At 45.7% G+C, this 27,829-nt stretch overlaps 1 protein-coding gene across 17 annotated transcripts in view; it reads right to left on the bottom strand.

The window, feature by feature from the left end:
• LOC137306476 (neurexin-2-like) overlaps nt 1-27,829 on the bottom strand; it is a 1,403,359-nt gene that overhangs the window by 1,173,033 nt on the left and 202,497 nt on the right. For 7 of the 17 annotated variants that reach the window (XM_067975722.1, XM_067975719.1, XM_067975730.1 and 4 more), the window contains exon 4: nt 18,516-18,537. The exons of 9 other annotated variants lie outside the window; for them this stretch is intronic. In XM_067975722.1, coding sequence (XP_067831823.1) covers nt 18,516-18,537 — 22 coding nt within the window. Of the gene's footprint in view, nt 1-2,366; nt 2,390-18,515; nt 18,538-27,829 lie in introns of all 17 variants that reach the window. One more of the 17 variants, XM_067975734.1, reaches the window with a different exon arrangement.

The raw sequence follows: 27,829 nt of genomic DNA, 5'->3' as shown, positions 1-27,829 counted from the left end.
GACTTTTAAAAGCAAAACTCGGCATTACTGAAACAATACCTCATCTTCTCTCTCACTTTTTTCAATCTTGGTGGTGTCCAGTATGTATTGACCTTGGCATATCACCTAGATTTTTTTTTTAATGAAACCAAAGTCTGAAAGAGTTCTCCAGAGTTCCGTCTAGTCTTCAGATCAGGAATGGTTCCCTCATATCTTGTCTATTCTTCACAATCCAACAAACTCCCACCATCTAAAAAAAAATCCATCGTTGCTGGAGAGACAGCAGAAAGCTGTCTGCATCCTTAAACCTACATTGGAATCAGGAGCAATTAGATCCACAAAGGAACTCTCAATCAATCCTTTGAAAGACAGGGCAGCATCACTTCACAACAAAACCACCTCACTGCTTCACCCTGTCAAAGATCATTTTATTCTCTATGATTAACAGCACAATATCATGAAAAATGCAGTCTGCATTTGTCTCCAATCGCTGCCAGAACACAACACTCTACTCCTGTGAAAATACCATTGTTCAATTCACTGAGATGTGATGGCGATAGGAATGCAATGCATCTCACTATCAACCACTGATAGATGCTGCTGTTATGCACTATCTGATTATTGAACAATTTTCCTTATGGCACACACTTCCTGTACACCTTAACCTTGCTTCCTGTGACACACACTCTTATAATGGAAGACCCATGGGGGCCATTTTCAACCTCGGTGGAGTTGGAAAAATGGCGGTAGCAGATTGGCCACCTGTTATCTCCCCTGCCCAATTTTTCCTTTCCAGTGACTTGGCTGAGCCACTCCCGTCAGTTTTCCAACCCCACCGGAGTTGAAAGTTAGGCCCCATATGTCAACATTTGATAATGGAAAATCATTATGCAATCACTTTACAACAGGGAAACTATGTCAACTTTCACCGTTATGGTTTGTTGACGAGCCAAACGAATCACTCAAAAAAAAAAAGTTTCATCTGCCATTTTTGCAGTAACTGAAATTTGGAATGTTCAAAATAAAGTTGTGTACAATTTTTTTTTTTAAATGCATATTTCACAATAACATGACTAAATTTATCAATTAAATTACTTTTTTGTGTCTTTCCATAAATTTTTACTTGAAGATCTCAGACTCTCTCAAAAACCTGGGCATCGACTGGATATTTTTGCCCAGGGAGGTAGGTGACTGTTAACTGAAAGCAAGTTCTGCAGTCTAAGCATGTACAGTGCACACAATTTCTCAGGATGCATCAGTAGCATTTAAGCTAGATAACTGATAGCCTGATTCTCAGTCTCTAACATAATCCATCCAGTTGTTCTTCTAAATTTTATCAGAATAAAGGTGTGTGTGTGTGTGTGTGTGAATTGATAGCATTAAGAACAGGATCAGATTGTCATACTTCCAAATTTGAATATCTTGCCAACATTCAGTGGCTAGATTCACACATGAAGAATGGCCACTTGGAGTGAGATACCAGAGGGACCTCAGTACCTGTCAAACCCTGGCCCAGCAAAAAGTCAATGCCTTCAGGATAGGAGGAGAGAAAATTGGGAAAGAAAAGACATCTTAAAACAATTGTAATCAAAGCCCTCAAGAAGAGCGAGCGAAAATGGTGTCAAAATGAGAATTAAACGGGATGGCTAGCACCTTTAAGTGAATAATTCATTATCTAAAAGAATGTTATTAATTTGCCAGACAAATTGACTTAAGACTTGACTGAACAACCTGCAAGCTTCCTTCTTACAAACAGCCCTGCCGGCTGCGATATGTTATTCACAGATCAGGAATATTTGCTTAATGTTGAAATATTAGTTTATGTGTTCCAGAGCAATATTTCAGTAAAAAGAAAAGCTTCAAATACACAAGATAAATGAATTTTTAAAGGTAACTGAAGCTGTAATTCATTTTGATGTGATATGATTACATGCAGAAAACGACTACACACTCGGCACTATCACAGAATCATAGAATGAATACAGCGCAGCAGGAGGCCATTCAGCCCATCTTTGCTCTTTAAATTGGAGCTTCAGCAGGACTCCATGGGAGGCTGCCTGTCCCATGCTTTGAAATGGGTTAGAAGATAGGAGAATTAGTGTGGTTTGCAGGCAGAGAGCAGCTGAGTTATACAAGGATTCTGGGTTTCTTGCTTTGGCTAATTTCTACCATCACCTCTTCTCCTAAAGGTGTTGATTAATGTTGGGTCTGGTTTCACAGGCTCTGGTCTCCTCACCCAATTGGCCATTATTTTTGTATGAGCCAAGAAAGTGAATGTTGTCAGGCTATTTGACCATAGGTAGCATCACCAGCCAAACCCGGTCCTGACCTCACCTGAAAGTCTCACACACGCACTCCAGTAGGGCTCACTGCATGGGGATGCAAACTGGTTGATTGTCCCTGCTCTGATCTAAGCCAGTTCTGGGTTTCTAACTGCAATACTCAGCATCAGTCATCTTCATCTCGTGTTGCTTGCACATTGGGAAAAGCAGAGGCTGCAAATGTTACACAGATTATAACAGCCAACTACCTATGCACAGACACTAAGCAGAACCTGCAGGGACAAAGCAGGGAGCAAACAACCGCCTGTCTGTAACAAGTATCAATCCTCAAAAGCCAGCTGTCTAACCCTAATCTGTTTACAACAGGCTACTGTCAAGAACTGATGGCTACATAACACAAATTTTCTCCTCCTCCGCTCATTTCATCGGCTTCTTGCTGAGGTACGGCTCCGTGATTGCCAGGCGCCCCTCACGCCTCACTCAACTGCCCGTTCTTCATGGGTCAACCTGAACAGGGGTGTCAGCCAATTTGAGTCCAGGCTCATCCCATGATCAACCGATGCCCGCACTTTCCAGCAGGGATAATGATTAGGAAGGGTGGCTGTTTTTTTTTCCTACTGGTCTAGCGAGGTGTGGGGGGGGAAATCAGCCAGGGCTCCCAGTTTTTATCACTATTCAGTGATCCTATGCACGTGTGAATATCAGGTGAGGTTACGATCAGACTCAAGTCGAATACCATATCAACATTTACTGCCCAAGTTCATGCAGGAGAAGAGCAGGAAGTGTGTGGGTGTGGGGGAAGGGGGGGAGATATTGGCAAAGAAAGGGTTTAATCTCTGATTCTTAATAGCGCACTGAAACTCCTCAGCCAGGCCTTCAGACAGTGACGGAATCTTGATCAATAAGAAGGAAGGCGACAGGATTTTTCTTTCTCAGACAACACAAGGACAGCAATTCCCGCCATCCTTTGCTTTCATTAAATGAGAAGCTCACCGATCCCTGAAATAAAATAGCTTGCTGCCATTCCAGCCGCTTCTCCATGACAAATGATTGGCACTTTGCTACAAATAACCACGCGAATATAAAAAGGGCCCTTTCAAACCCCTCAATAACCACTTCATTGTAATGCAAGCCCGTTGATTCTCTGACCACTCAAATCATTGCGACAACTTGTAATAAGATTCGGAGCTGGGTGGGTGGTGCAATTTGTTCGGAAAGATGCCATCTGCAGGGAAATATTTGGACACTTTGAACTGTTGCAGTTATATCCTGGAATGTATTACTGTTGTTGACTGAACAGGGGTCGTTGCTGCAACTGCATAAGGAACGCAATGCGGCTAGACCCACAGGCCAGTGCATGATTACAGACATGATCAGTCCCTCTACACACAAAGATACAGACACACTCTTAAAGACACACATACCTAAACACGCGGATTCACAGAGAAACTCTCGATTCAGGTATTGTCCCCTTGGATTGGAAAACTGCCAAGGTCACTCCACTATTTAAGGAGGGTAAGAGCGATAAACGAGGAAATTATAGGCCTATTAGTCTAATGTCAGTTGTGAGGAAGTTACTAGAATCTGTTATTAGGGACAGAGTGATTGACCATTTGGATGAATATGAGCTGATCAGAGAGAGCCAGCATGGATTTGTAAAGGGAAAGTCATGTCTAACAAATCTAGTTGAATTTTTTAAAGAGGTAACAAACGTGGTAGAAAAGGGAGTATCTTTATGGATGTTATTTATATGGACTTCCAGAAGGCATTCGACAAGGTTCCACATAAGAGATTCTTAACAAAAATGAGAGCGCATGGAATTGGAGGCGATCTTTTGGCTTGGATAGGGAATTGGTTAAGAGGTAAGGGGCAGAGAGCTGGGATAATGGGTATGGACTCAAATTGGAAGGATGTGACTAGTGGTGTCCCCCAGGGATCTGTACTGAGGTCTTAGCTTTTCACTGTATTTATAAATGACCTAGATGAAGGAAGAGAGAGCCGTATATCCAAATTTGCTGACAACACTAAGTTAGGTGGCACAGTAAATAGTGTAGATGGGAGCAGAAAGTTGCAAAGGGACATTGATAGATTAGGTGAGTGGGCAAAACTGTGGAGTTTAATGTGGGGAAGTATGAGGTCATCCATTTTGGACCTAAGAAAGATAGATCAGAGTATTTTTTAAATGGTGAGAAGCTAGGAACTGTGGATGACCAGAGAGACTTACATGTCCAAGTACAGAAATCACTAAAAGCTAGTGGACAGGTACAAAAAATAATTTAAAAGGCTAATGGATTATTGGACTTTACCTCGAGGGCTAGAATACAAAGGGGTGGAAGTTATATTACAGTTGTACAGAGCTCTGGTTAGGCCCCATCTGGAGATACTGCATTCAGTTCTGGGCACCACATCTCAGGAAGGATATATTGGCCTTGGAGGGGGTGCAGCGCAGATTCACCAGAATGATACCGGGACTAAAAGGGTTAAATTATGATGACAGCTTGCATAGACTAGGCTCGTATTCCCATGGATATAGAAGATTAAGGGGTAATCGAATTGAAGTGTTTAAGATGATTAAAGGATTCGATAGGATAGATAGCGAGAAACTATTTCCTCTGGTGGGAGAGCCAGAACAAGGGGGCATAATCTTAAAATTAGAGCTAGGCCGTTCAGGGGTGATGTCAAAAAGCATTTCTTCACACAAAGGAGAGTGGAAATCTGAAACTCTCTCCCTCAGAAAACTATTGAGGCTGGGGGTCAAGTGAAAATTTCAAAACTGCGATTGATAGATTTTTGGTGGGTAAGGATATTGAGTTACAGAACCAAGGTGGGAAGATGGAATTAAGATACAGATCAGCAGTGATCTAAATGAATGGTGGAACAAGCTCGAGGGGCTGAATGGCCTCCTCGTGTTCATATATATCTTTCAGATGAGGCCTAGATAGACGTAAAAGATCCCATGGCAGTATTCGAAGAAGTGCACAGGCAGCCCTATTTACAAAGACTGAACCTTTATCCTGTTGGAACTTCAGCACAGCAGATTTTTCCAGGAGAATACAAAAGGATAGGTGGTGCATGAATGGACATGTGACTATAGACGACACTGGGGCGGCTGTGTGTGTGCACTCAGACTGCATGAGGACAGCGTATGTACACACTATAAACTGCAGTGGGGAGGCTGTGCATGTGCACTCAGATTGCATGAGGGCAGGGTATGTACATTCTATAAACTGCACTGGGGCAGCTGTGTGCATTTACTCTATAGATCATGGTAGGGCAGCTGTGTTTATATGTGTGGCCTATAGACTGCAGCGAAGTGGTTGTTTGGGCGCACTCTATAGACTGCAGTGAGGTGTCTGTGTGGATACATTATACACATTGCAATGGGATAGCTGTATGGATGCACACTATAGACTGCAGTAGGTGGCTGTGTGCATGTGCTAATATTGGAGTGGCTGTGTGTGTGTATGTGTGGCCTACAGACTGCAGTACAAGTGCTGTGTGTGTGCACCGCAGTTGGGTGGCTGTGTGTGTGCTCTATAAATTGCAGTGGGATGCACAGACTGCAGTAGGTCGGCTATATGTGTGTGTTGTATAAACTGCAGCGAGGTGGCTCTCTACACACATTTCAGACTTCTGCAGGGTGGCTGTGTGAATTCACTCTATAGTCTGCATTGAGTGGCAGTGTCTATGTATGTGTGATCTATAGATTTCAGTGGGACGGGTGTGTGAGTGCACACTACAAAATTCTCCAACATATAGTCCAATTAAATCTGTAGATTGCATCATATGATATACAATGACACATCTTACAGTAAGGTCCACAGATTAAAGTGTAAAACACTCCATTGGGCTTGTAGACTTCAGAATGAAACATTAATTGGCGCACTCTAATAGATTTTATAGACTGCTATGTAAAATTCTCCAATAGAGTCTAAGCTGACACTAATGGAATATTGAGGGAATGCTGCATTGCCAGTGGTTCATCCTTTGGATCACGTTAAACCAAAGCAGCATCTGTCTGTTCTAGTGGCTCGGATGTACTTTAAAGATCCCATGGCACGATTCAGTGAAGAACATGGAGTTTACCCAATATCCCCGCCAACATTTCTCTTTCAACACAACCACCAAAAACACATAAACCAATCATTCATCTGTCCAATCTGTTGTGTGTAAAATAGCTGCTGTCCTAACCTGCATTTCTGAGAGATGTGCTAATGTGGACTAGCAACACAGAGATCATGAGTTCAACTCTCACCAGGGCAAGTTGTAAAATTCAATTCCGTAACTCTGGTGATTTGTGGACCATCATCACAAAAACTATGCGTGACTCCAGTCCACACTACATGATTGATTCTTAATGCCCTCTGAAGTGACTAGCAAGCCGCTGAGTTGTAGGGTGACTAGAGATAGGCAATAAATGACACCTCACTAGTGTTGCCCACATCCTGAGAAGAAATGAACACATTTTTAAAAATCAGGTTACCTTCTACTGTCTGTAGATAACAGTGCAAGACATTCCAATAGGGTTTATGGACTGCTATCTAAAGCACTACACTGCAGTGTAAAATACTCCTTTCGGGTATACAAAACCACAGTGTAAAACACTCATCAATACACACTCCAACAGCGTATGGAGACTACAGTCCAATTGGGTCTATAGGCTATACTGTAATACACTGCCATGATTTTATGAGGCAGATTCAATCATGGCTTTCAAATGGGAACTGGATAAGTACTTGAAAGGAAAAAAATTGCGGGGCTACGGGGATAGGGACTAGCTGTTGCATAGAGCTGGCACGGACTTGATGGGCCGAATGGCCTCCTTCCTTGCTGCAATCTTCCTATGATTCTATAAAACAGATTGAAAACCTCCGACAGTGCTCATAATCTACAGATAAAAACACTCATCTGTGCGTGCTCTAACAGGGTTTGTGAACTGCAAAGTAAAATGTTCTAAGAGGGAGAGTGTGAAGCACACCGATGAGCTCTGCAGAATGCAGTGTAAAATATTCTAGCGTCCATAGGCTACAGTAGGAAACATTCGAATTGGGTCTATAGATTACAATGTAAAACACTCTACAATGTAACTCAACAATGTAAAAGGCTCTAATGGGAAACACTCCAATAAGGTCTATACACTGCAATGTGAATCACTGTAATAGGGTCCAAAGACTGAAATGTAAAGCATTCATCAGTGCCCACTCTAACAGGGTGCATAATTTGCGGTTTAAATTATTCATCGGTGCCCACTCCAGTAGGGTGAACAGAATGCGGTGTGTAACACTCCAATAGGGTTTCGTGTTTGCAGTGTAAAATATTCATCAGTCCACACATCCGTAAGGTCCACAGATTCGTCTTAAATCACCTATATCACTGCACCTTGCAGTAAAACCACAGACAACAATGTAAAACACTCCTGAATGCACCCTCTGAGGTTAGCAGAGTGCAATAAGAGATACACTGCGCTTGGCAGTGCAAACTGTAAATAAAACGAATGCCCGGGTATTTGAAATCACAGCTTTTTGTTCAATGGTGTGGTGATGATTTAGGAAGTATAATACTCAGCTTTTCTCTTCAGTACATTGTGTCTGCATCAGACAGTAGCATAAGGATTGAAAGAAAGGATTGAAAACTAGACCAGGGAGGACTTTAATCCTACACACCTGGCGGAAACCGGGCAGGTGGGCAGTTAAAATGCCCCAGGTGACTTAGCTGCTGATTTCCTACTTGCTTCCGCTGATCCTAATTTTAAGCTGCCCTTTTGAGCAGGTGGCAAAGGCCCTGCCTGAAGCCAGCGGGATCCTTCTTATAATATGCAGATCGAGGTCCAATAATGTCAGCAGGCCATGAGTGCAATTTTGAACTCCAATCTCAGTGGGGAAGCCGTTTTGTCTTTCCCGCCAGGCTGAAGCTGGCTAGGAGAGGATCAGGAAGTGAAGAGGCCTACGCAGGTGGCACGTCTGTAAATGATGGTCAGTGGGATGGCAGATCTTTATTGGAGGGAGATGGATTGGTTCAGATGATGCTGTAGGAGGTGGAGGTTTTGGAGGAAGGAGTAATGTAAAAGAAGTGATGGTCAACGAGCTGCCGGCATTAAACTCTGGCTACAGACTGACGTGGCAGTCCTCCCATTGTTGCTGCATCCTCCACTTCATCAGCTTCCTCCTCGTGGTGGATAATCCTCTTCATCTGTTGCCAACGGTAGCTCAGTTGCAGGGCAAAGCTAGGCAAGAGGCAACACACCACTCCTATCCTCAAGGTTCTGGCAGGCCTTGGGTTGTGCCGTGACAGCATTCTATTTGATCTCCGAAGGCATCCAGGGGTTTCTGAGCAAGATCGTCAGTAACATTCGTGCTGCCTGCTGGTCTACTTGGTAGGGGACCCCGATAGTGGGAGAGGCTAGCACTACTTAAAGGCAGCCTGCACCTCTTAAAGGGGAGATGCTCTGTGGCTGCAGGAAGTGGTGTAAAGTGATTCCTGGGCTAGGAGATATCGAGGAATGGCTGCTCTGGCGAGAGTGCGTGCACCAAGGTTCTCAGACAGTGTATTGGAGGCTTTGGTGGAAGAGGTGGACAGACGGAGGGCCATCCAATATCCACAGGGGGGCAGGAGGCCCTCCAGACACATCTTCAAGGGACAGTTGGAGGCTGTGGCTCACGAGGTCAATGCCAGGAGCATCAATCCACGCACACGGATTTGACATGAGTGGTCACGGTGAGTACGTTCAACCGTCACGTGACATATCCTACCAACTGCAGCACTAGCCTCATCCACTGCTCCACGCACTACACCCCCCCACCGTCACCTGCCTGCCAACAAACTCTTTCAATCAGTACGCAACTGAGATGCTTCATCTCAGCCTCACACGTTACCACTCTTGCAAGCCGGACACCCACAACTCACAGGTCACTCACACCGGCAGTTATTCAGCCATGACATCCACATCATCCAAACATCTTGCAGGATACTCACTGACACACTTCCCTCTTGCAGGAGAAGGTGGCGCATAACACTAGGCAGCAGGAAAGACCTGGGGGGAGGATGATGCGCCTACATGTCCTCACCCCCATGGAGGATTCCGTGCTGGCGATCATTGGGTGGTCCGTTGCTGTGGCCGTGGCCAATGGAGGTGCTGAAGGGATCGATGATGAGGGTCTCTGCATACCTAATCCTCCTTCTCGCTTCCCACTTCTCCCTCAGCCCACAATCTTTTCTAACTCACGTGCTGTAGGTGGTGTCAGCACGCACCTCTTACTTTCTCCTCTCCCCTCACCACAACTCAACCCGTGTCCCTTTGTCATTTCAGATACCCAAAACTGGAACCGGCACCATCAGAGGAGGACAAAGAGCGATGATGAAGAGACACCATCACTCGATCTTACACTCACAGCCACCAGCCCAGAAACTGACACTGCGGGTACTTTAGAGGCTAGGATACAGGAGGGATCTGCACGTGGTGAGACACGGGGCACAAGTGCGCAGGAGCCAGGACGGAAGGAATGGATACCGCAGGTGCTAGTTCGCTGGAGGACGAGGTTGCTCACTAGTTCTGCTGCCGAGGAGTCAGACGATGACTTCAATGGGTCAGGCTACAGAAGACGGCTGATGGGCGTACACAACCAAATGCTTGGTGCGCTGGAAAACCTGCCAGAAAGCCTGTGCACAATGTCAAGGGGCATGGAGGAGTCCGGCTCCAACTTGGCACAGGGCTTTGCGCAGAGCTTGGAGCCCATCCTGTCCAACATGGAACAGGCGGTCACCTCCATCAGCACACCTGTGGAACTCACCATGATGCAACGTCTGATGACCGATGTCTCAGCTTCCATTGCAGCACAAACAGCTGCCATCCAAGGTCTGCATGCTTCATTCAGACTGCTGCATTACAGGCTCAGATTGCTGCTATCGTGGCTCTGGGTACCACTGGAACGGGACTTCCAGGGCGTCACAGCACTCCAGAAATCTGCTCTCCAACAGATCACCAGGATTGATGAGGAGCTGCCCTGGGAGAGTGGCAGTGGCCCCATGGGAGACGAACCTGCTGTCCTCTCTCATGCAGACACTGCGACAACGGATGAACGGACACCGCGCAACAATCACCAGACAGGAGGGTTCCCTCCCAGTCGGGGAACACTTTAGCAGTCAAGGACATTCAGCCACCGATCTTCGGGTAAGCGTTCTCCAAGGCCGCCTTCGAGACACACGACAACGCAAAATCGTTGAGCAGAAGTTGATAGCCAAGTTCTGCACCCATGAGGACGGCCTCAACCGGGATCTTGGGTTCATGTCACGCTACACGTAACCCCAACAGCAAAAAGGGGGAAAAAAAGTTATGTTTTTAATATTCTCTCTCTCTGCCATTTGGGTTTCTTTCTGTCTGTCTGTGTAATTGACACAATGTATATCCAGTGTACTGGGACGTGCTGTTCTCCGTGACTGGCCTGTTTGAACAACAACGACACCTTTTGATTGGTGTGATGCTGTCCCAGCCTAGTATAAGATATGCGATTTGAGAACCTTTTCACTCATTCACCTGACGAAGGGGATAATCTCCGAAAGCTTGTGATTTTAAAATAAATTTGTTGGACTATAACCTGGTGTTGTAAGATTCCTTACATTTGTCCACCCCAGTCCATCACCGGCATCTCCACATCATCTCTCTCAGGATGACAGCATTCCTGCTCCTGCCCCTGCCACTCCGCCTGTGCCCTTGCCATTGCCTGTCAGCCAGCCAGGCCAAACTGCTGCAGCCCAGGCTGAGATGGTGCAGTCTGAAGCCAGGCCCTCCCGTCCCAGAGCTGCTCGAGGTCGTCCTCCAAGACCATCTGCACTTTCCTCCATTGAAGGTCAGCAGCCTTCCACCACCCATGCTCCAGCCGCTGGGGATACACCTCGTAGGAGCACTAGGAAAGGTAAAGGCACACGAACGGCAGGCACTAAGGGAATGCACAAGGATGAATAGTCTCATTTTGTTTGCTTTATTGCATATGTTAATTGATAAATTTGGATTTGGATTTGCATTTGCTATTGGCTTTCATTTCTGCGATGAGCTGAGGGAGGAAGCAATGTGTAATCATAAGGAGGGTGATTTGATGGTCATGTGGGAGCAGAAAAGTAATAAGTGTGGGACTGTTGGTGAATGGGAGATGTCCTTGAGGTTACTGGTATCACTCATTCATAATCTGATCATGCAGAGCCCTGGCAGACAGGGCCTGTCTACCTTGTTGCCTCCCTGTCTCTTCCTCCACTTCCTACTGCACTTCCTCCTCCTCCTCCTCCTCCTCCTCCTCCCTCTTCTAGCAGCGTGGCCTCTCTGTATGCTCCCAGTCATATTCAATTCCCAGAGGAAGCCCTAGCAGGCCACCCATGTCTGGAAGCAACGTTGTTAAGCACACTATTTTAAATGCCACTAACGGTACTGCAAGACAGCCCAGACCACTCCCTATAGAATATTGCAACTTTCTCCAAGTATAGGAAACTTCCACAAACACCTACAATTGTACCAGCAGCCAGAATAACTAATCCAGTAACTAGCCTCTAACTCCTGCATGATCTATTTAAGTAGCACTGATTGGGTGGGGGGGTGTGCTTCATGCCCTTTAACTCCTGTTTACTTGTGGGAGGTTAAAACAGTGAGTTGGCTGGAGCGGGGATTTTGAAAATGGCACCTGCTGCTTCAAATCAGCATTGCACGCTGATTAACGTCATAATCTTCCTACTTTACATGCTGCCGGTGCTGGTTAGGTGCGCCCGAGGGCAGCCACCTTTACCAAGGTGGCGTCCTGCGCACATCACGCCAAAAGTGTGCCATTTTCGGGGCTTAGGAGTCGGCTTAGCGCCTACACAATGAGCGGTATGCGGCCCAATTTAACCCCCGTTATCTCGCTTTCACTCCCAATGCGCCACTGCCACTTCCGTATAAACACATGTCCTTTCTTGCTTCTCGTCAAAGAGAGGGGGAATGCTGGATTGCAAATTCCCCCTTTGGCTGGTGACTATTTCTTAGACAGAAATTGCAAGGTGTGGTGGTTATTGCGAGTGCTGTGCTATGGAGATAAGTGTAGGCGCAGTTTATAATCTGAGGAACTATTTGATGACTGTTACTGTCTATCACTCTCAGCATAAGCTGCTCACTACAAGTACAGATTCCATTTAATTGGAGTTAAATAAGAGGACAGCTGAGATCCGTGAGCAGATTGAACTGCACTACCTCAGAAACCAATGACCTATATTCGTAATGGAACTACAGCACATCAAAGAAAGCGGAGCATTCCCCAGGAGTTCACGTTGTGCCTTGGGAGAAGCTGGGTAGACAAAAGAACTGCTAATTCTCCACCTTTTTTCCACTCTACACATTGTCTGTAGTAATACAGAAAGTGCTGTGAATGCACTGCAGGCCTGTCAGCACCTAGAAAGAGATAGGACAGGTTAACATTTCGGACAGAGATTCTTTGTCAGTCAAAGCATCTTGAGTTGAAACATTAACCTCTTACCTTTCAATGCGTTGACAGACCTGCAGTGCATTTTGGGTATTTTCCATTTTTATTTCAGGTTTTTTTTTCTTTTTGCTATTTCATTACCTCAGCCTGTGGATTCAGCACATTTTTCCCTAAAGTAACTCTGAAAAATCATAAATTGCAAGGCAGTCGTTTAGTAAAGTCGTCCCTAACCCATTACTATCCTGCCCTTGGCAGAGGCCGCTCCAGTATACAAACATGGTGGTATACGTGGCCCCCCCCCGGAGGCAACAGACACCTCGAGCTCGATATTAGGAGCGAGGCGGATTGGCAGCGGGGGGTCGACTGGGCGCGTGGGTAACACGCCCAGTGAATTCGGGGGGCTCCGCACACGATCGCAGCCTAATTGAAGCCACTTACCTTGGCTTCCGGGTTTCGCGCTGGAAAGCTGCGCAGCGGGCGGACTGTGCACCCGCATCATAGGCTGTCAGCTGGAGGAGCCCTATTTAAAGGGGCAGTCCTCCACTGACTGATGCTGCAGAAAGGAGCCAAAATTACAGCATGGAGCAGCCCAGGGGGAAGACTGCTCCCAGGTTTAATGATGCCTCACTCCAGGTCCTACTGGATGGGGTGAGGAGGAGGGGGGAGGACAGAGATCTTCTCCCTGGTGGACGGGAGGAAGTGGCCTGCCTCTGCCACCACGAAGGCCTGGCTCGAGGTGGCAGAGGAGGTCACCAGCACCACCAACATATCACGCACCTGCATACAGTGCAGGAGGCGCTTCGATGATCTAAGTAGGTCAGCCGAAGTGAGTACACTTACTCGTTCCCCTACACTCCGTCTGCCACATCACCGCCCCCACCCCACATCTCCTCCTGCACTGCCAACACTACTCTATCACATCACTCCTCACACTCAATCAAAGCTCATCCTCATCTTACCTTCACTTACTCACCTCGCCAGTACTCATCCCACCACTACCACTCAACCCTATCCCCATACAATCTCATGGCTCTGTCTTATACTCACCCTCTCATGCATCTCTTTCATGGTCAGCCTCACCCAACCTGCCACTACCTGTGCTGCAGCCACAGGGCATGCATCACGTATGTGTAGTAGGAAGCTTAAGGCAAACGTGTCGTGAGCATGAAGGGGATGCACAAGGGTGTTTGAGGGTTTGTCATGGTTTTTACTTATATTTGATTTCTGATCAACTCACATTACATATATTGTCACCACTACTGCCACGTCTTTGCAAATCTTGTCTGGTTTGTGCAATAATGCCCTTTCCTGAGGATCACCGTGACGACCCACAACTGATGCCACCCATTGTGTCACTGCAGATTGGGTGTAGGTGTATTTGCAGGGCTCTTTTGTGCAGATGACTGAGAGACATCGGTGATGTCCCCAGTGGCAAGCTGGAAGGATGTGGAGGAGAAGTTGTTGAGGGCAGTGGTGACTTTGACAACGACAGGTAAGAAAATGGTGCTCGGGCCAGCTGGGAGCAGCTCGGCATGAAGGAGGCTGCAGATGTTCACGACTACATGTCGAGTGACTCTGAGCCTCCATGTGCACTGCTGTTCCTCGGTCTGTAGACCCTGTGGCGAGGGTAGTGCCTTCTGCGACACATTTCTCTCTGCCGTTGCCCTCCCTCCTGCTGTACAGGTGGATGTATCACAGCACTGTGTTGTGGAGCTCCACGTGTCAGAGGTGGACGTCGTGGCCGGTGAGGCTGTTCGTCCTCCAAGGAGGTCATGACTGCAGCTATGGCGGCCCCCATCCCGGAAGATGTACGTTTGAGAGGGTCCGCAAGGTAGGTAAATGTGTCTGCACACTGGGGTTGAGGTTCCAAGTTGGTGAATTTTATTGTTAGGAGGAGGGTGGTAGAGGCCAAATTTTGTCCAAAGTGACAGAGTGGCTTCCTGCAATGAGTGAGGGTCTCTTCCCCCACCCCCCACACCTGTCAAATTGACCATTGCAGCTGCCACAGTAGGGGAAACACGCTCAGTTGAGATGAAAATCCCGCCCCTCCTAAAATACCCTACAAATCAGGTCTGCTAACGACCTGAACTATCACATTAATTGCCTTAAGTGGGATCCCGCCGGCTTTAATTGCCAGCCGGAGACCCACATGCAGGGGCTGCACGCGCATCTAAGCGCATCACTGGGGAACCCGGAAGTGGGCCGGCTGGAGCCGGGCTCCGGACCCGCCCCGGGAATCCCCGATTTTCGGAGCCCGCCCGCCACAAACCCGCTGGCTCGGACGTCCGAAAATCGAGCCCCTCCTTACAAAGTCATCTGTTCGCTGCCTCCAGTACAAGTTATCATGGATGGTGGCATAAATGGCCAGTGTGAGCAGTGTTGCCCTCTTGTTCTGGCCATGGGACGAGGTAATGAAAAGAGATACTTTTCCATCTGAGGCAAGGAATGAAACTATTTTGTGCAGGGTGTCCTCTGCCTCCAGAGGTAGTGCTGTAACATAAATGGGGTAAGATATGGAAGAGTAACCATCAACCCTGCACATCTAGTGGGGGGCCACACTCAAAGGGAGCGTGGGCTGAAGAATCTGTACTTGGGGTGTTGTAACGATTTCCAACCCGCACTCCTTTTGAGTGCTACTTGCTACTGGGAGCAAAGGATCAGTGACTTTATCGAAGAGAAAGAAAGGCAGAATCTTTGCAGTTTTTATAATGCTGAACTTCACAGGCCTTCCCCTAAATTGGGAAACTGTCCACAGCCAGAATCATGAGTTCACTGCTCTCCAGATACATCCTGCAATGTTAGTGGAGTGAGTTCAGATACAATTGGATCAGGTTGCAGAATCACTTTTTCGCCACGCCACTGAAAATAAGCGCAGTCCCTTCAGGTTGTGATTTCTACATTCATGGAATTTGTATTTCACTCCAATAGCCTCCTCAGTCGCTTACTGGGTAAAGGCACAGCCTGGTTGGTATCGAGACAAACACCTGATGGCTCTACATTCAATTCCCACTTTGTGCTGAATTAGCTGATCTTAGCCTGGGCAACAGCTGAGGCACTAGAATTGGCCTTTAATGCCATGGATTACAGAGGGGACAATTTGCGAGGGTTGTCGCTCCTGATTACTAACTTGCCCCTTGCGAAGGTGGAAATGGATTAAGATAGGATTAGGATTAGAATTAGCTGCCACTCAGGTCTAAGATTTACCGGTCAAAATTCCAAGTTGAAAAATATCAGAGAGCAATTTGTGCCTGCTCAACAAGAAGTAGGATGTGTTGCTGCGTTTCCAGGGTCAGCCCAATTAACATAATGATGTTGACCTCCTGGCATTTGGAACGGCAGGCACTAGACTTTGCCATTTGGCGGCAGGTTCTAGCATGCTGCTGGAGGCTTTAAGGACCCAATTCACAGAATTGTTTTCACACGCACAACTTCAATAATGACTGTGAGATGCAGGAGGGCCCAAAGCCCCCGGTTTCACCAATAAAGGTGTAGAAGTACTTTCTCATGAACCTTGGGAACAGAGCAATGCAGGCCCGCAAGGAAAGCAACACAGCAACAGTGGCAGGAGATGGCAAGGGTAATCAGTGCCAATTCAACCACCCCACGCATGGCCACTCAGTGCCATAAAAAGTTGAATGAACTTACCAGGGTACGAGGAGCCAGCCACAGCTTCCAAGAAACGCACTGTACGAAGCAGCTGGGATTTTCCTACAAAGACTCTCAAGGCAGTCTGTCCTTCTTCCATAGATGGTCAGACTGCTGCCAGAGAGGCCTGGAGTACCGGATTGGACAGGAATGTCTCTTCTGGCCTCCAAATAATTGGGACTGGGTTGCAGGGCTTCACTGATCTCATGGCTACCATTAGGTCTGCTTTTCTGCAGATCAGTGGCAATGTGGAGACAGTGCCCAACATTAGCAACATTGCAGTAAGGTGGCACACATTATATTGCATTCTCTCAGGATGGCAGTATGCATGGACCCTCCTGCCAGCATTTACAATATCTGCACAGATGATTGAAAAGGCACAGGGCAAGGTAGTCCATGCAGCTGCATGTGAGATGCTGCCTGGAGCATGTCCATCTCTGAACATGGCTGCCATGACACAGGAGCCACCTCAGACCCAAAAGGCTCCTAAAAGAATGCAACAGCCAGCCAATTCATGCATTCCTACCATTCTCGTAGCACGTAGGAGAGGCATGAGGCTTAGTTTAAGAAGTCACTAATCACACACTGGCAACAAGGGAAAAGCAGTAGTAAAAAAAACTATGCACTCAGGCAGTATGGGTTTCTATTAAAATTATGGTTGATATGCTTGCAGACATTGTCCTTCTCAGGGTTTCGAAATGGTTTGAATCAGGTGATATGGATGTGAGCTGAGTGAGTTCATGCACACAAAAGAAGTGTCTTTGGAATGATGGCATATGTTTGTTGGAAAGGGGAAAGACGTAGGAATGATTTTGAGAGAGTTGCAGTGGTCAAGGGAGGGTCTCCAGTATCAGAGTAACACAAATGTTTCTCGCAGCCAGCCAAAGGATTGTCCTCTGCGCCCAATTCAAGTTGCAGCTACCGTGCCCTAGCACGCGTTGTTGCCCTTGCTCTACAGCCTACACGAGGAGGCCACTTTGTAAGGTGAAATGCAGCGTGCAGCACACCACCATGATCCTCACTGGAATATACTGAAGAGTGCCCCTAGATTGATCGAAGCATTTGAAGGGTCCTTTCAACCTGCTGTACAGTGGGCTCTCTACAATGACTCTTGTGGATTAATAGACCTTGTTGTACTGCTGTTTAATTGTAACTCTGAGAAAGAGTGTCATCAACATCCCTGTTGAAGATAGCTTTAGTCTCCGAGGATCCACCCAGAGATTTGTGGTGGCACAGTGTCCTGTTGGAAAATAAAGGCATCGTGGCAGCTTCCAGAGAAGTGAGCATTCACTCATATGATGGTGTGCTGCTGGTGGCAAACAAGCTGTACACGGCGAGAGTGCTATCCCTTCCTGTTGACATACATATAACCATTGAAGAAAGAAGGTTGTATTGCCACGTTGCAATGCATGATTCCTTGGGATTCTCCCACTCTGCTGAATTGCAGTGCCCCATCACGTTGATGTCAGTTGTCCGTGGGGAAGCTGATGAAGTTGTTAGCTCCAGAGAACACGGCATCAATGACTTGCAACAATGCCTCTGTGCATAGCTTGTTTAGCTTTATGCTACAGATGTGCCAGTGGTGGACTCGCCTGATTCAGTGGCATACGTTAAGAGCGGCTGTGACCCCCCCAACGGCCCCTGGCAGAGTGTTGCTGCCGGTCTGCTTGCAGCATGTGACATAACTCTGTGACAGCTTAATTTGTAAAATGAATCCTCTACAAGCACTGCTGCTCAAACACAGTTAAAAAGAAAGAAGGACCTGCATTTATATAGCGCCTTTCATGACCTCAGGATGTCCCAAAGCATATTCCAGCCAATGAAGTACTTTTGAAGTATAGTCACTGTTGTAGGAAATGCAGCAGCCAATTTGTGCACAGCAAGATCCCACAATCAGCAATGTGATAATGACCAGATCATTTTTTTTAGTGGTGTTGTTTGAGGGATAAGTATTGGCCCAGGGCACCGGAGAGAACTCTCCTGCTCTTCTTCAAGATAGTGACATGGGATCTTTTACGTCCACCTGAGGGGGCAGACAGGGCCTCAGTTTAACGTCTCATCTGAAAGATGGATCTCTGACAGTGCAGCACTCCCTCAGTACTGGCACTGAGTGTCAGCCTAGATTTTTGTGCTCAAGTCCCTGGAGTGGGACTTGAACCCACAATCTTCTGACTCAGAGGCAAGAGTGCTACCAACTAAGCCACAGCTGACACCTAGCTAGGAATGTATCCACATGTATACTCCAGTGTGGGGGTACCACCTGGTGGGTGGCATGCCCTTCCTAAGCGGCCTTACTAGCCTGACCTCCTTCCATTGCTCATTTTCTTCTAAGAAGCACAGATAGAAGGGAATTCCCAATGGGGCACCCCATTGTGCCCTGTCTAAAGGAGGTAGGGGTAAATGGCAGCTGCGCAGCTAATGAAACAAATTAGATGACTAAGCAAGTGGCAATATCGAGAGTTTGCTGACGATTCAAAGCTGGGTGGGAAAGTAAGCTGTGAGGAGGACACAAAGAGTCTGCAAAGAGATATAGACAGATTAAGTGAGTAGGCAAGAAGGTGACAGATGGAGTATAATGTGGGGAAATGTGAGGTTATTCACTTTGGTAGGAAGAATAGTAAAACAGAATATTTTTTAAATGGTGAGAAACTATTAAATGTTAGTGTTCAGAGAGATTTGGGTGTCCTTGTACAAGAAACACAAAAAGTTGGCATGCAGGTACAGCAAGCAATTAGGAAGGTAAATGGCATGTTGGCCTTTATTGCAAGGGGGTTGGAGTACAAGAGTAAGGAAGTCTTACTACAATTATACAGGGCTTTGGTGAGACTTGACCTGGAGTACTGTGTACAGTTTTGGTCTCCTTACCTAAGGAAGGATATACTTTCCTTAGAAGGGTGCAACGAAGGTTCACTAAATTGATTCCTGGGATGAGAGGGTTGTCCTTTGAGGAGAGATTGAGTAGAATAGGCCTACACTCTCTGGAGTTTAGAAGAATGAGAGGTGATCTCATTGAAACATACAAGATTCAAAGGGGGCTTGACAGGGTAGATGCTGAGAGGTTGTTTCCCCTGGCTGGAGAGTCTAGAACTAGGGGGATAGTCTCAGGATAAGGGGTTGGCCATTTAAGACTGAGATGAGGAGGAATTTCTTCACTCAGAGGGTTATGAATCTTTGGAATTCTTTACCCCAAAAGGCCGTGAATGTTGCGTCATTGACTGTGATCAAGGATGAGATAGATTTTTGGACTCTAGGGGAATCAAGGGATTGGGCAGGAAAGTGGAGTTGAGGTCGAAGATCAGCCATGATCTGATTGAATGGCGGAGCAGGCTCCTGCTCCTATTTCTTATGTTCTTATCTTATGTTCTTAAAAAAGAAATGACACAGCAATAAGGTATAAGCTTGTCTCTTTAAACTTACTTCGCCTTCAGAGTAGCGGCTGGCAACCCTAGGTGGTAGTTTTACACTGACATGATTATAAATAAGCATGAATGCAATGGTAATAATGGAAAACGGGACACATAACGTCACCACTTTATTACCACCTCAATTGAATGCACCAGCCCAAAAATGGCTGCTGACAATGATGGTGGAAAACAGAACCCAGCCACGTTTCCCACCCAACTGCCATGCCAAAATCTGATGGATCACTGTGGAAAGCTTAGATGTCACTGACTAGATTCACACTTAAAAATTGGCCACTTGGATAATGTACTGGTAGACTCCTCAGTGCCAGTGTATCCAGCGTGACTCAGTGCCTGCGGGAGAGATGGGGAGAAAATTAGGGAGAAAGAAAACCAATGCACTCCAATTAATATTACACGATACTGATGGCCTGTGCAGCTTTTCTCTTGTTAAAACTTTAATTTGCAATAAGTCAGTGACCGTTATCTGATGCGGTGTGAGACAGTTGTAAGTGTTTGGATTCTCTGGGTACAACACTGTGTACACAGACCTCTCAGCAGGGAGTGCTGTGAGAGGTAATCTCCATTAGAGAACAAATCTTTACAACATACCCTGCTTCTGGGAATATAGATGAAATCCAGATGAAGTAGCCAGGGAAATGGTATCTCTTGTGGGTTGACAATGAGATTTGTTAACACATTCCAGAGAGGAAATTGGGTATAATATTTGGATGACCTCTCCTCACAGGGCACTGCATGGTGTCTCAGCTGAAGAGGCCCTGTAGCCATTGTGTGGGAGGTTTCTGAGTCGAGATAGCAGGATTGGTTGGGAGCTCAACTGACCAATTCCCTAGCATACAGAGCTTCCAGTTAGAACACAAGACAGTCTACAAAAAGTGGGAGGGAAAGACATACAGAGTGGGAGAGAACTCCCTTCCAACACTGATTTAGATTTGAGGTTAGGATCAGATCAGCCATGATTTTATTGAATGGCGGAGCAGGCTCGAGGAGCCGATTGGCCTACTCCTGCTCCTATTTCTTATGTTCTAAACATAAATACTGACCAGCTTCAAAAATTTGCTGGTCAGCAAAGTGAATTCAGCCCATAACATGAATAGTGAGGCACACTTTATTATTTAGTGATTGTTGTTTAACTCATTGTCTTCCTCTGCTTTCTGTCTGGTATTGACATGCCTCTTCTTTGTAGCTGCGTCAAACAGTAGTCAGGTAATGTTTGGATCATCAGAGCCTAGAGCACACCGAAACTCTTGGATAGCTCCTTACCAAATCCCAACTGCTGTTTGTCCAGCAACCTCAATGGCAGCAGATCAAGAAGCCACCACTTCTCAGGGCAACTAGGGAAAGGTAACAAATGCGGCCTTCCCAGCATCACCTCCATCCAAAGAACAAAAATACCAAAATATCATTGAAGTTCAACAGGAGGACTGTACGATCAACAAAAAGCTGAGTACATTGCCCGAATCCACAATAGTATTGCCTATGTGAGGATAAAGAAAACTTCTGGTCTGTACACATGTCTGTCCTGGATCAAACCTCAAGCACAACAAGGAAATATTGCTCCAGAAGTTGAGGAAAATCTAGTGCAAGCACCACCAGCCAGTAGAGACAAAAAGAAATCTTCCAATGCTAGAAATGGAAATAAAACAGCAAATTCTGGAAATACACGCAGCAGATTCACCAGCATCTATTAAGATAGACGTGTTGTGTAGCGCACTCGCCCGAGTTAGAAGGTCATGGGTTAAAGTCTCACTCCAGAGACTTGAGCACAAAATCTCGATTGACACTCCAGTGCAGTACTGAGAGAGTGCTGCACTGTCGGAGGTGCCGTCTTTTGGATAAGACGTTAAACTGAGTCCCTATCTACCCTCCCAGGTGAGCATAAAAGATTACATGACACTATTCAAAGACGAGCAGCGGGGTTCTCCCTGGTGTCATGGCCAATATTTATCCTTCGGCCAACATCACTAAATCAGATTATCAGGTCATTATCTCATTGCTGTTTTTGGGGCCTTGCTGTGTGCAAATTGGCTGTTGTGTTTCCTACATTACAACAGTGACTACACTTCAAAAAGTACTTCATTGGCTGTAAAGCGCTTTGGGACGTCCTGAGGTAGTAAAAGGTGCTATATAAATGCAAGTTCTTTCCTTCTTTGAGGCTTCGCAGAGCTCATGGCTAGTACTATAATGTTCAGGTCATGTATAATTGTCATATCAGCATTTCACATGGGTACACATTCAATCTGAGACAACTTTGAGGCAGCGATTCACAGACCAAAATTTCTACTCTGATTGTTGAACATATTCAAAGAGTGACCAGCAGCAGGAGCTTGTATATAGCAGTCATGGATCAGGCTGCTGACTCTGGACAATGCCACATCCAGTCCATTAAGTATCTCTGTGCAATTGACAATAGATGTGTCAGATGGCATGCAAATCTTGGCAGCCATACAGCACCAGACATGGCTGAAGTAGATGCAGGGTCATCGGCATGCATACCATGTGGATGTCTAGAACTACCATAATCCCAGCAAGCTGCCAGCAGCACACTTATTCCTTCCGATATAGAATCACTGAGGAGAAGTAGGAGGTTAGGTGTTATGTGCCACAAATAAGCCACAAGCACAAAGTAAAGTAATGCAACAGACAATGATTATCTTTGAGACCAATGGGCTGTACTATAAACTGACCCATGATCTGTTAATACATCTTAAATGTTGCTTCAAAATCCCAGTGGTATGCTTGATAATGATTCTGGTTGCAGCAAGAGCCTTTTGATTACCTGTATCATGCTTTAATCTGTGGTCGGCACAAAGATGTCATGGGTCATGGCTGCAGAGTGGCCTCTCTGGTCTCCTAAGGCACCATCTTTCCACCTTCCTCCCCCCTTCAAATTAATGGTTGCCTTAAAATTAAGTCATTGGTGGTGCAGAAAAAGACATTCACCTGCATTATTCTGTGCTGGCGGTCATTCAGCAGCTGCACACTGATGGAATAAATGCCCTTACAGTTTATGAGTTCATGAGTTCATGACTCAGTGTTGGCACTCTCTCTCGCCTCTGAGTCAGAAGGTTGTGGGTTCAAGTCCCACTCCAGAGACTTGAGCACATAATCTCGGCTGACTCTCCCGGTGCAGTACTGAAGGAGGTGCCATCTTTTGGATGAGATGTTAAACCGAGTCCCAGTCTGCCCTCGCAGGTGGGCGAAAAATGATTCTACTGCCACTATTCAAAGAAGATTAGGGGAGTTCTCCCTGTGTCGTAGCCAATAGTTATTCCTCAACCAATGCCTAAAACAGATGATCTGGTCATTTATTTAATTGCTGTTTGTGGGATCTTCCTATGCACAAATTGGCTGCTGCATTTCCCAACGTTACAACGGTGACTAAACTTCAAAAGTACTTCAATGGTTGTAAAGCACTTTGGGACGTGCTGAGGTCGTGAAAGGCGCTGTGCAATTGCAAGTCTTTCTTTACATAAGGCATAGCATTGTGCAGAACCAGAATGGTAAAATCAACCCAATCAACGGCTCTCTGGACTCTTGGAAAGTCAGCAGAACGGTAGAACTGTGCTACTCTGTCTTGCTGGTGTTGCTGTTCAGCAGCAAAAGGATATTGTTACTCCTGCTCAATAGTGTAGTTTGACCTCCTGGATACATCTATGGACAGTGAACTGGCTGACATTGCAGATGTCAGCAACGCTATCCTGGAAGGAGGCCAAACCATGTAAATCGAGGAACAAGGTAGCTGGTACCACTGGCATGGAGGGTTGATCATATCTGGAAGCCTTCATTGAGGTGATGGCACGGATCCGTCATATGTTCTCTGCTCAACCGCAGCCTCCAAAGCCACTGCTTTTCAGTCATTCTCAGGGAGCTGTGCCTGGGACAGTAGTCTTGGTGTGTTGCATACCGGCAGAATCTTGTGTGCCACAGGCAGCCTTTTTCTGTTCTAGTTGGTCCTCCTCATCCGGCTGCAGTGAAGCAATGAATGCAACACAAAAACATTCTAGGTTGCAACTCAGCTCTCAGTGCAGCCAAGGAGTCTACAGCCTCTTCTGCAATGCCAAATTGGTGTAGGAGTTAGGAACTCACCGCATGTACAAATTGTGAGCCTTGGAATACAGGAAAGCTTCGAGTTCAGCACCAATTTTACTGGCATTAACAAGCTCTATAAGGGGAATGCATGCTTCAAGGCTGTGGTGCTGACAAGCCACTGCCAGCCCAAAGTAATATCGCAGCATGCAAAAATGAGGTGTTAAATGTGTGCATTGTAACAGTATAAGTAATTCCAGACTCCTATCTCTTATATCCCTCAATTACTCCTTTCACCAAAATACTATCCAGCTCCCTCTTGAATTTTCCGTTACTGTCCACCTTCCCTATCTCCCTGTTAATTCTAAACTGTTGGTTCATCTTTTGTCTTCTGAATTTAAGTCCATGTCTGCTAGTCACAGAATTTGTGGTTATGTCAAACAGTTTATTTGGGTTCAGCTTATCTATGCCCCTTAGAACAGGGATACCCAAATAGTGCCTCACAAGCTGCATATGGCTCTTCTTGGTTGATGTGTGGCTCTTTGAGATTCTGTAACTAACAGACATGGACTTAAATTCAGAAGGCAAAAGATGTACCAACAGTTTAGAATTAACTGCTTTATACAGGGAGATGGGGAAGGTGGACAGTGTCAAGAGGGAGCGGGGTAGTATTTTGGTGAAAGAAATAATTGAGGGATATAAGAGATAGGAGTCTGGAATTACTGTCACTGTGAGAAGTGACAAATAACAAAGGACGGGGTCAGCCACATAGAGACTGAGTGCAGGGCAGGGTAGGGCAACCAAATAAGATTTTAACCAGAGGACTAAGAGTGATTGCTTATCTATACGGAAGCTTTGAGTTCACTTTGTACTGAACTGGAAAATATTCTGGACTCGGTTACATCATTAAGCGTTGCAAATTATTCTGTTCTGCTATTACAGAATGCACTAGCTATTTTTAAAATTCGCTGCAAACCAGAGGAATTACTATAATCAGACTTTTATACTCTTTTTGTCTGATAGCGACAAAGCATAATGTGCGTGTTGGACAGTAATTTTGCATTGCCCATGCAAGTACATTAAAGCAAATCAAATTTAAAAATCACTATCACAGCCCAGGTGGATTTTAAAATCCATTTATATTTGACACCAATGACCTTACTGCAATACACCTATTATCACTCAACAATTAGGGCGGCGGAGGGCAGTTTGCTCCTTGTGGGACCTTGCAAATTGGCTGCCCTGTTTCCTCACAACAGTGACTACACTTCAAAAATACTTCATTGGTTGTGAAGTGCTTTTGGACGTCCTGAGGTTGTGAAAAGCGCTATAAAAAGCAAGATTTTTTTTCTTTTGTCATCTTTTAGATTAAACATTGAACCAAGGCCCCATTTGCCTGAGTAGGTAACATAAAATATCCTACAGCATTATTGGATGAAGAGCAATGAGTTCTCCAACATTAATCCCTCAACCAACACCATTTAAACAGATTAACTGATAATTTTTCTCATTTGCTGTTTGTGGAACCTTGCTGTGTACAAATGGATTACCACATTTGTCTGTACACCATCAGTGACTCTACTTCAATAATTAATTCATTGGTTGTGAAGCGTGATAAGGCACCATAGAAGAAAGAAAAAAATAAATAACTTACGCAGCCAGTGAAGTACTTTTTGAATTGTAGTCACTGTTGTAACGTAGGGAAACACAGCAGCCAATTTGCGCACAGCAAGGTCCCACAAACAGCAATGAGATAAATGATCAGGTAATCTATTTTGGTTGTGTTGGTTGAGGGATAAATGTTGGTCAGAACACTTAGAGAACTCCCACTTAAACAGACAGGGCCTCGGTTTAAAGTCTCATCTGAAAGACATCACCTCCAACACTGCAGTACTCCCTCAGTCCTGCACTGAATCAAATGCAAGTTCTTTGTTTCTTCCTTTTCCCAAGCACTCATCGTGTGATTATCATGGATAAAGTACAACCTTTTTTGGAAGCAGTAACCTCTATATTATTTCTGTATTTTACTGGAATCTGCTAATCAATATTTATAACATTCAGAAACACTGACTGTTAAAATAACTGGGGTTAAACTTTAAAAGATTAATTAAATACTAGAGATTAATTTAACATTACTAATGTGTTAGCTGTGTCCCATTATACAGCCTGAGTAATGTACAATCACCAACTGCAAAGTCACCTTACAGAAACCAGAGTAATACTCCCTTTCCTCACTTGATATATTTCCCCTCCAATTTTTCCTTCTTTTCTCCTGAAAATGCTGATTCATACTGGAATATGGTTCCAGGGGAACTAGTCACGTTCCAGTGCCTAAATGACCATTCTTCATCTGCAAGCCTAGACTACGGGGTAAATTTTAATGGGGAGCTGGGAAGAGGGCGGGGGGAGGGGAAATTCCTGACATGAAACCCGGAAGTATGGGTTTCCCGGACGTCCTTACGATTTTGACATAAGGACGTCTTTTGATTTTTTTTTTCTGTCTGTTTCCTGCCCGACAGCCAGCCAGATTGACAGGCTGGCCGTCAGTCGGACGGGAGAGCAGCCAGGGAGCGAGTAAGTCTTAGATTGGTGGGGGCTGGGGGGGAGGGGGTCAGTCGATCACGTGTGTGGGACAGTGCAACAGGTAAGCTTGTTGGGCCTGGAGGAAACACTCCTGCTCCTCCTGGCCCACAAGCAGTGCAACAAAGGCACTTACCTGTTGATCCGGGCCTTTTCGCCTCCTCTTACCTGGTGTGAAGCAGAAGACCCGGGAATCCCGGCCCCCAAGAATTAAAAATAAAAAACTTTTTAAAATGGAGGCCCGTAGACTCCATTATTAAAATCGGAAGTTGGCAGGTTTTACTTTTTTTTTACAATTTTTACCTTCCCACCACTCCCAAACCACCCGTTCGTGGGGTTAAAATTTAACCCTATGTGTCAACAGTCTATTCGACATTGGAGGGGCATCGCAGCTGAGTCCGATCTTATGCTCAGTGGCACCCCTACATGTACCCTTTCCATTAGCATCACTGTAAACAGTTTAGTCCTCTTACTTCAAAGTCGCTTAATTAAAATTACCTGATAATACAATTTTTTCCAGCACTAAATTCCCACTTTGCTGTGTCATTTAAGTTGCTTAATTTAAATTACTGGATAATTAAATATTTTATTGCAAAAATTGACTGAATTATCAGCAGTACATCATAATGATTGGTGCTCTCAGACTCCCCCCCCCCCCCCCCCCCGCCTCTTTCTCTCTCCCAGTAGATACTTTCTTTCACCAACAGGACGCACTAATGCAAAATGTAGCACCTCTGGTTGAACTTACCTTATTTAACACAGGCCAACAACTGGGATCCTCCTTGTTTGTGTCACTCAGTTCCACATCAGTTGTTTTCCAACTGAACCATCAGAGGGCAGGGAGGAGATGTTTTCATACACACAATTATAGCAACATACAGTGTTACAGCAGCATAGACACCCATGACTCAAGGAGTAGCACATTATGTATACTTTTTTTCTACAGATAATAGATCTTCGACCACCAGCAGTGGAAATTACAGACAAGCTGGCAGTGAGTTACAGCATCTCTCAGGAACAGTTTTGTGATGATATAGAGACATTGAGTTGTACTGTCCAAGACATGGTAAAGGCTGATTTCACCATGCTTGGAAACACAATTGGGACAGTCATCATGGATGTATTCAGGGGACCTCGCATCAGTTCAACATCCTGTGCTTTGCAGCTATCGTCAGGACTTGGCCTTCAGCGGCGGCATGTGTACAAAAACATAGATACAAGCAGATGGTTCTCAAGTCACGACTGTCCCTTGCCAGCAGCTGCCTTTGGGCAAGTGACAGGACAAGAATCCCAAAGCATACAGGTTCCTACACCTGAAATGGGAAAAGCAATTTCTGGCAGGATCATCTGGTTCTGTAACATGTAAAGGTGGACTTCCAGCAGGTCCTCAGGAGACCTCTGAGGAATTTGTTACACCTCTTCTTTCCAGTGGGGCATCACTTAGGAGCAGTACATG

Source organism: Heptranchias perlo, chromosome 43 (genome assembly GCF_035084215.1).
Source record: "Heptranchias perlo isolate sHepPer1 chromosome 43, sHepPer1.hap1, whole genome shotgun sequence".
NCBI lineage: Eukaryota > Metazoa > Chordata > Chondrichthyes > Hexanchiformes > Hexanchidae > Heptranchias > Heptranchias perlo.
This window is presented reverse-complemented; position numbering and strand designations above follow the sequence as displayed.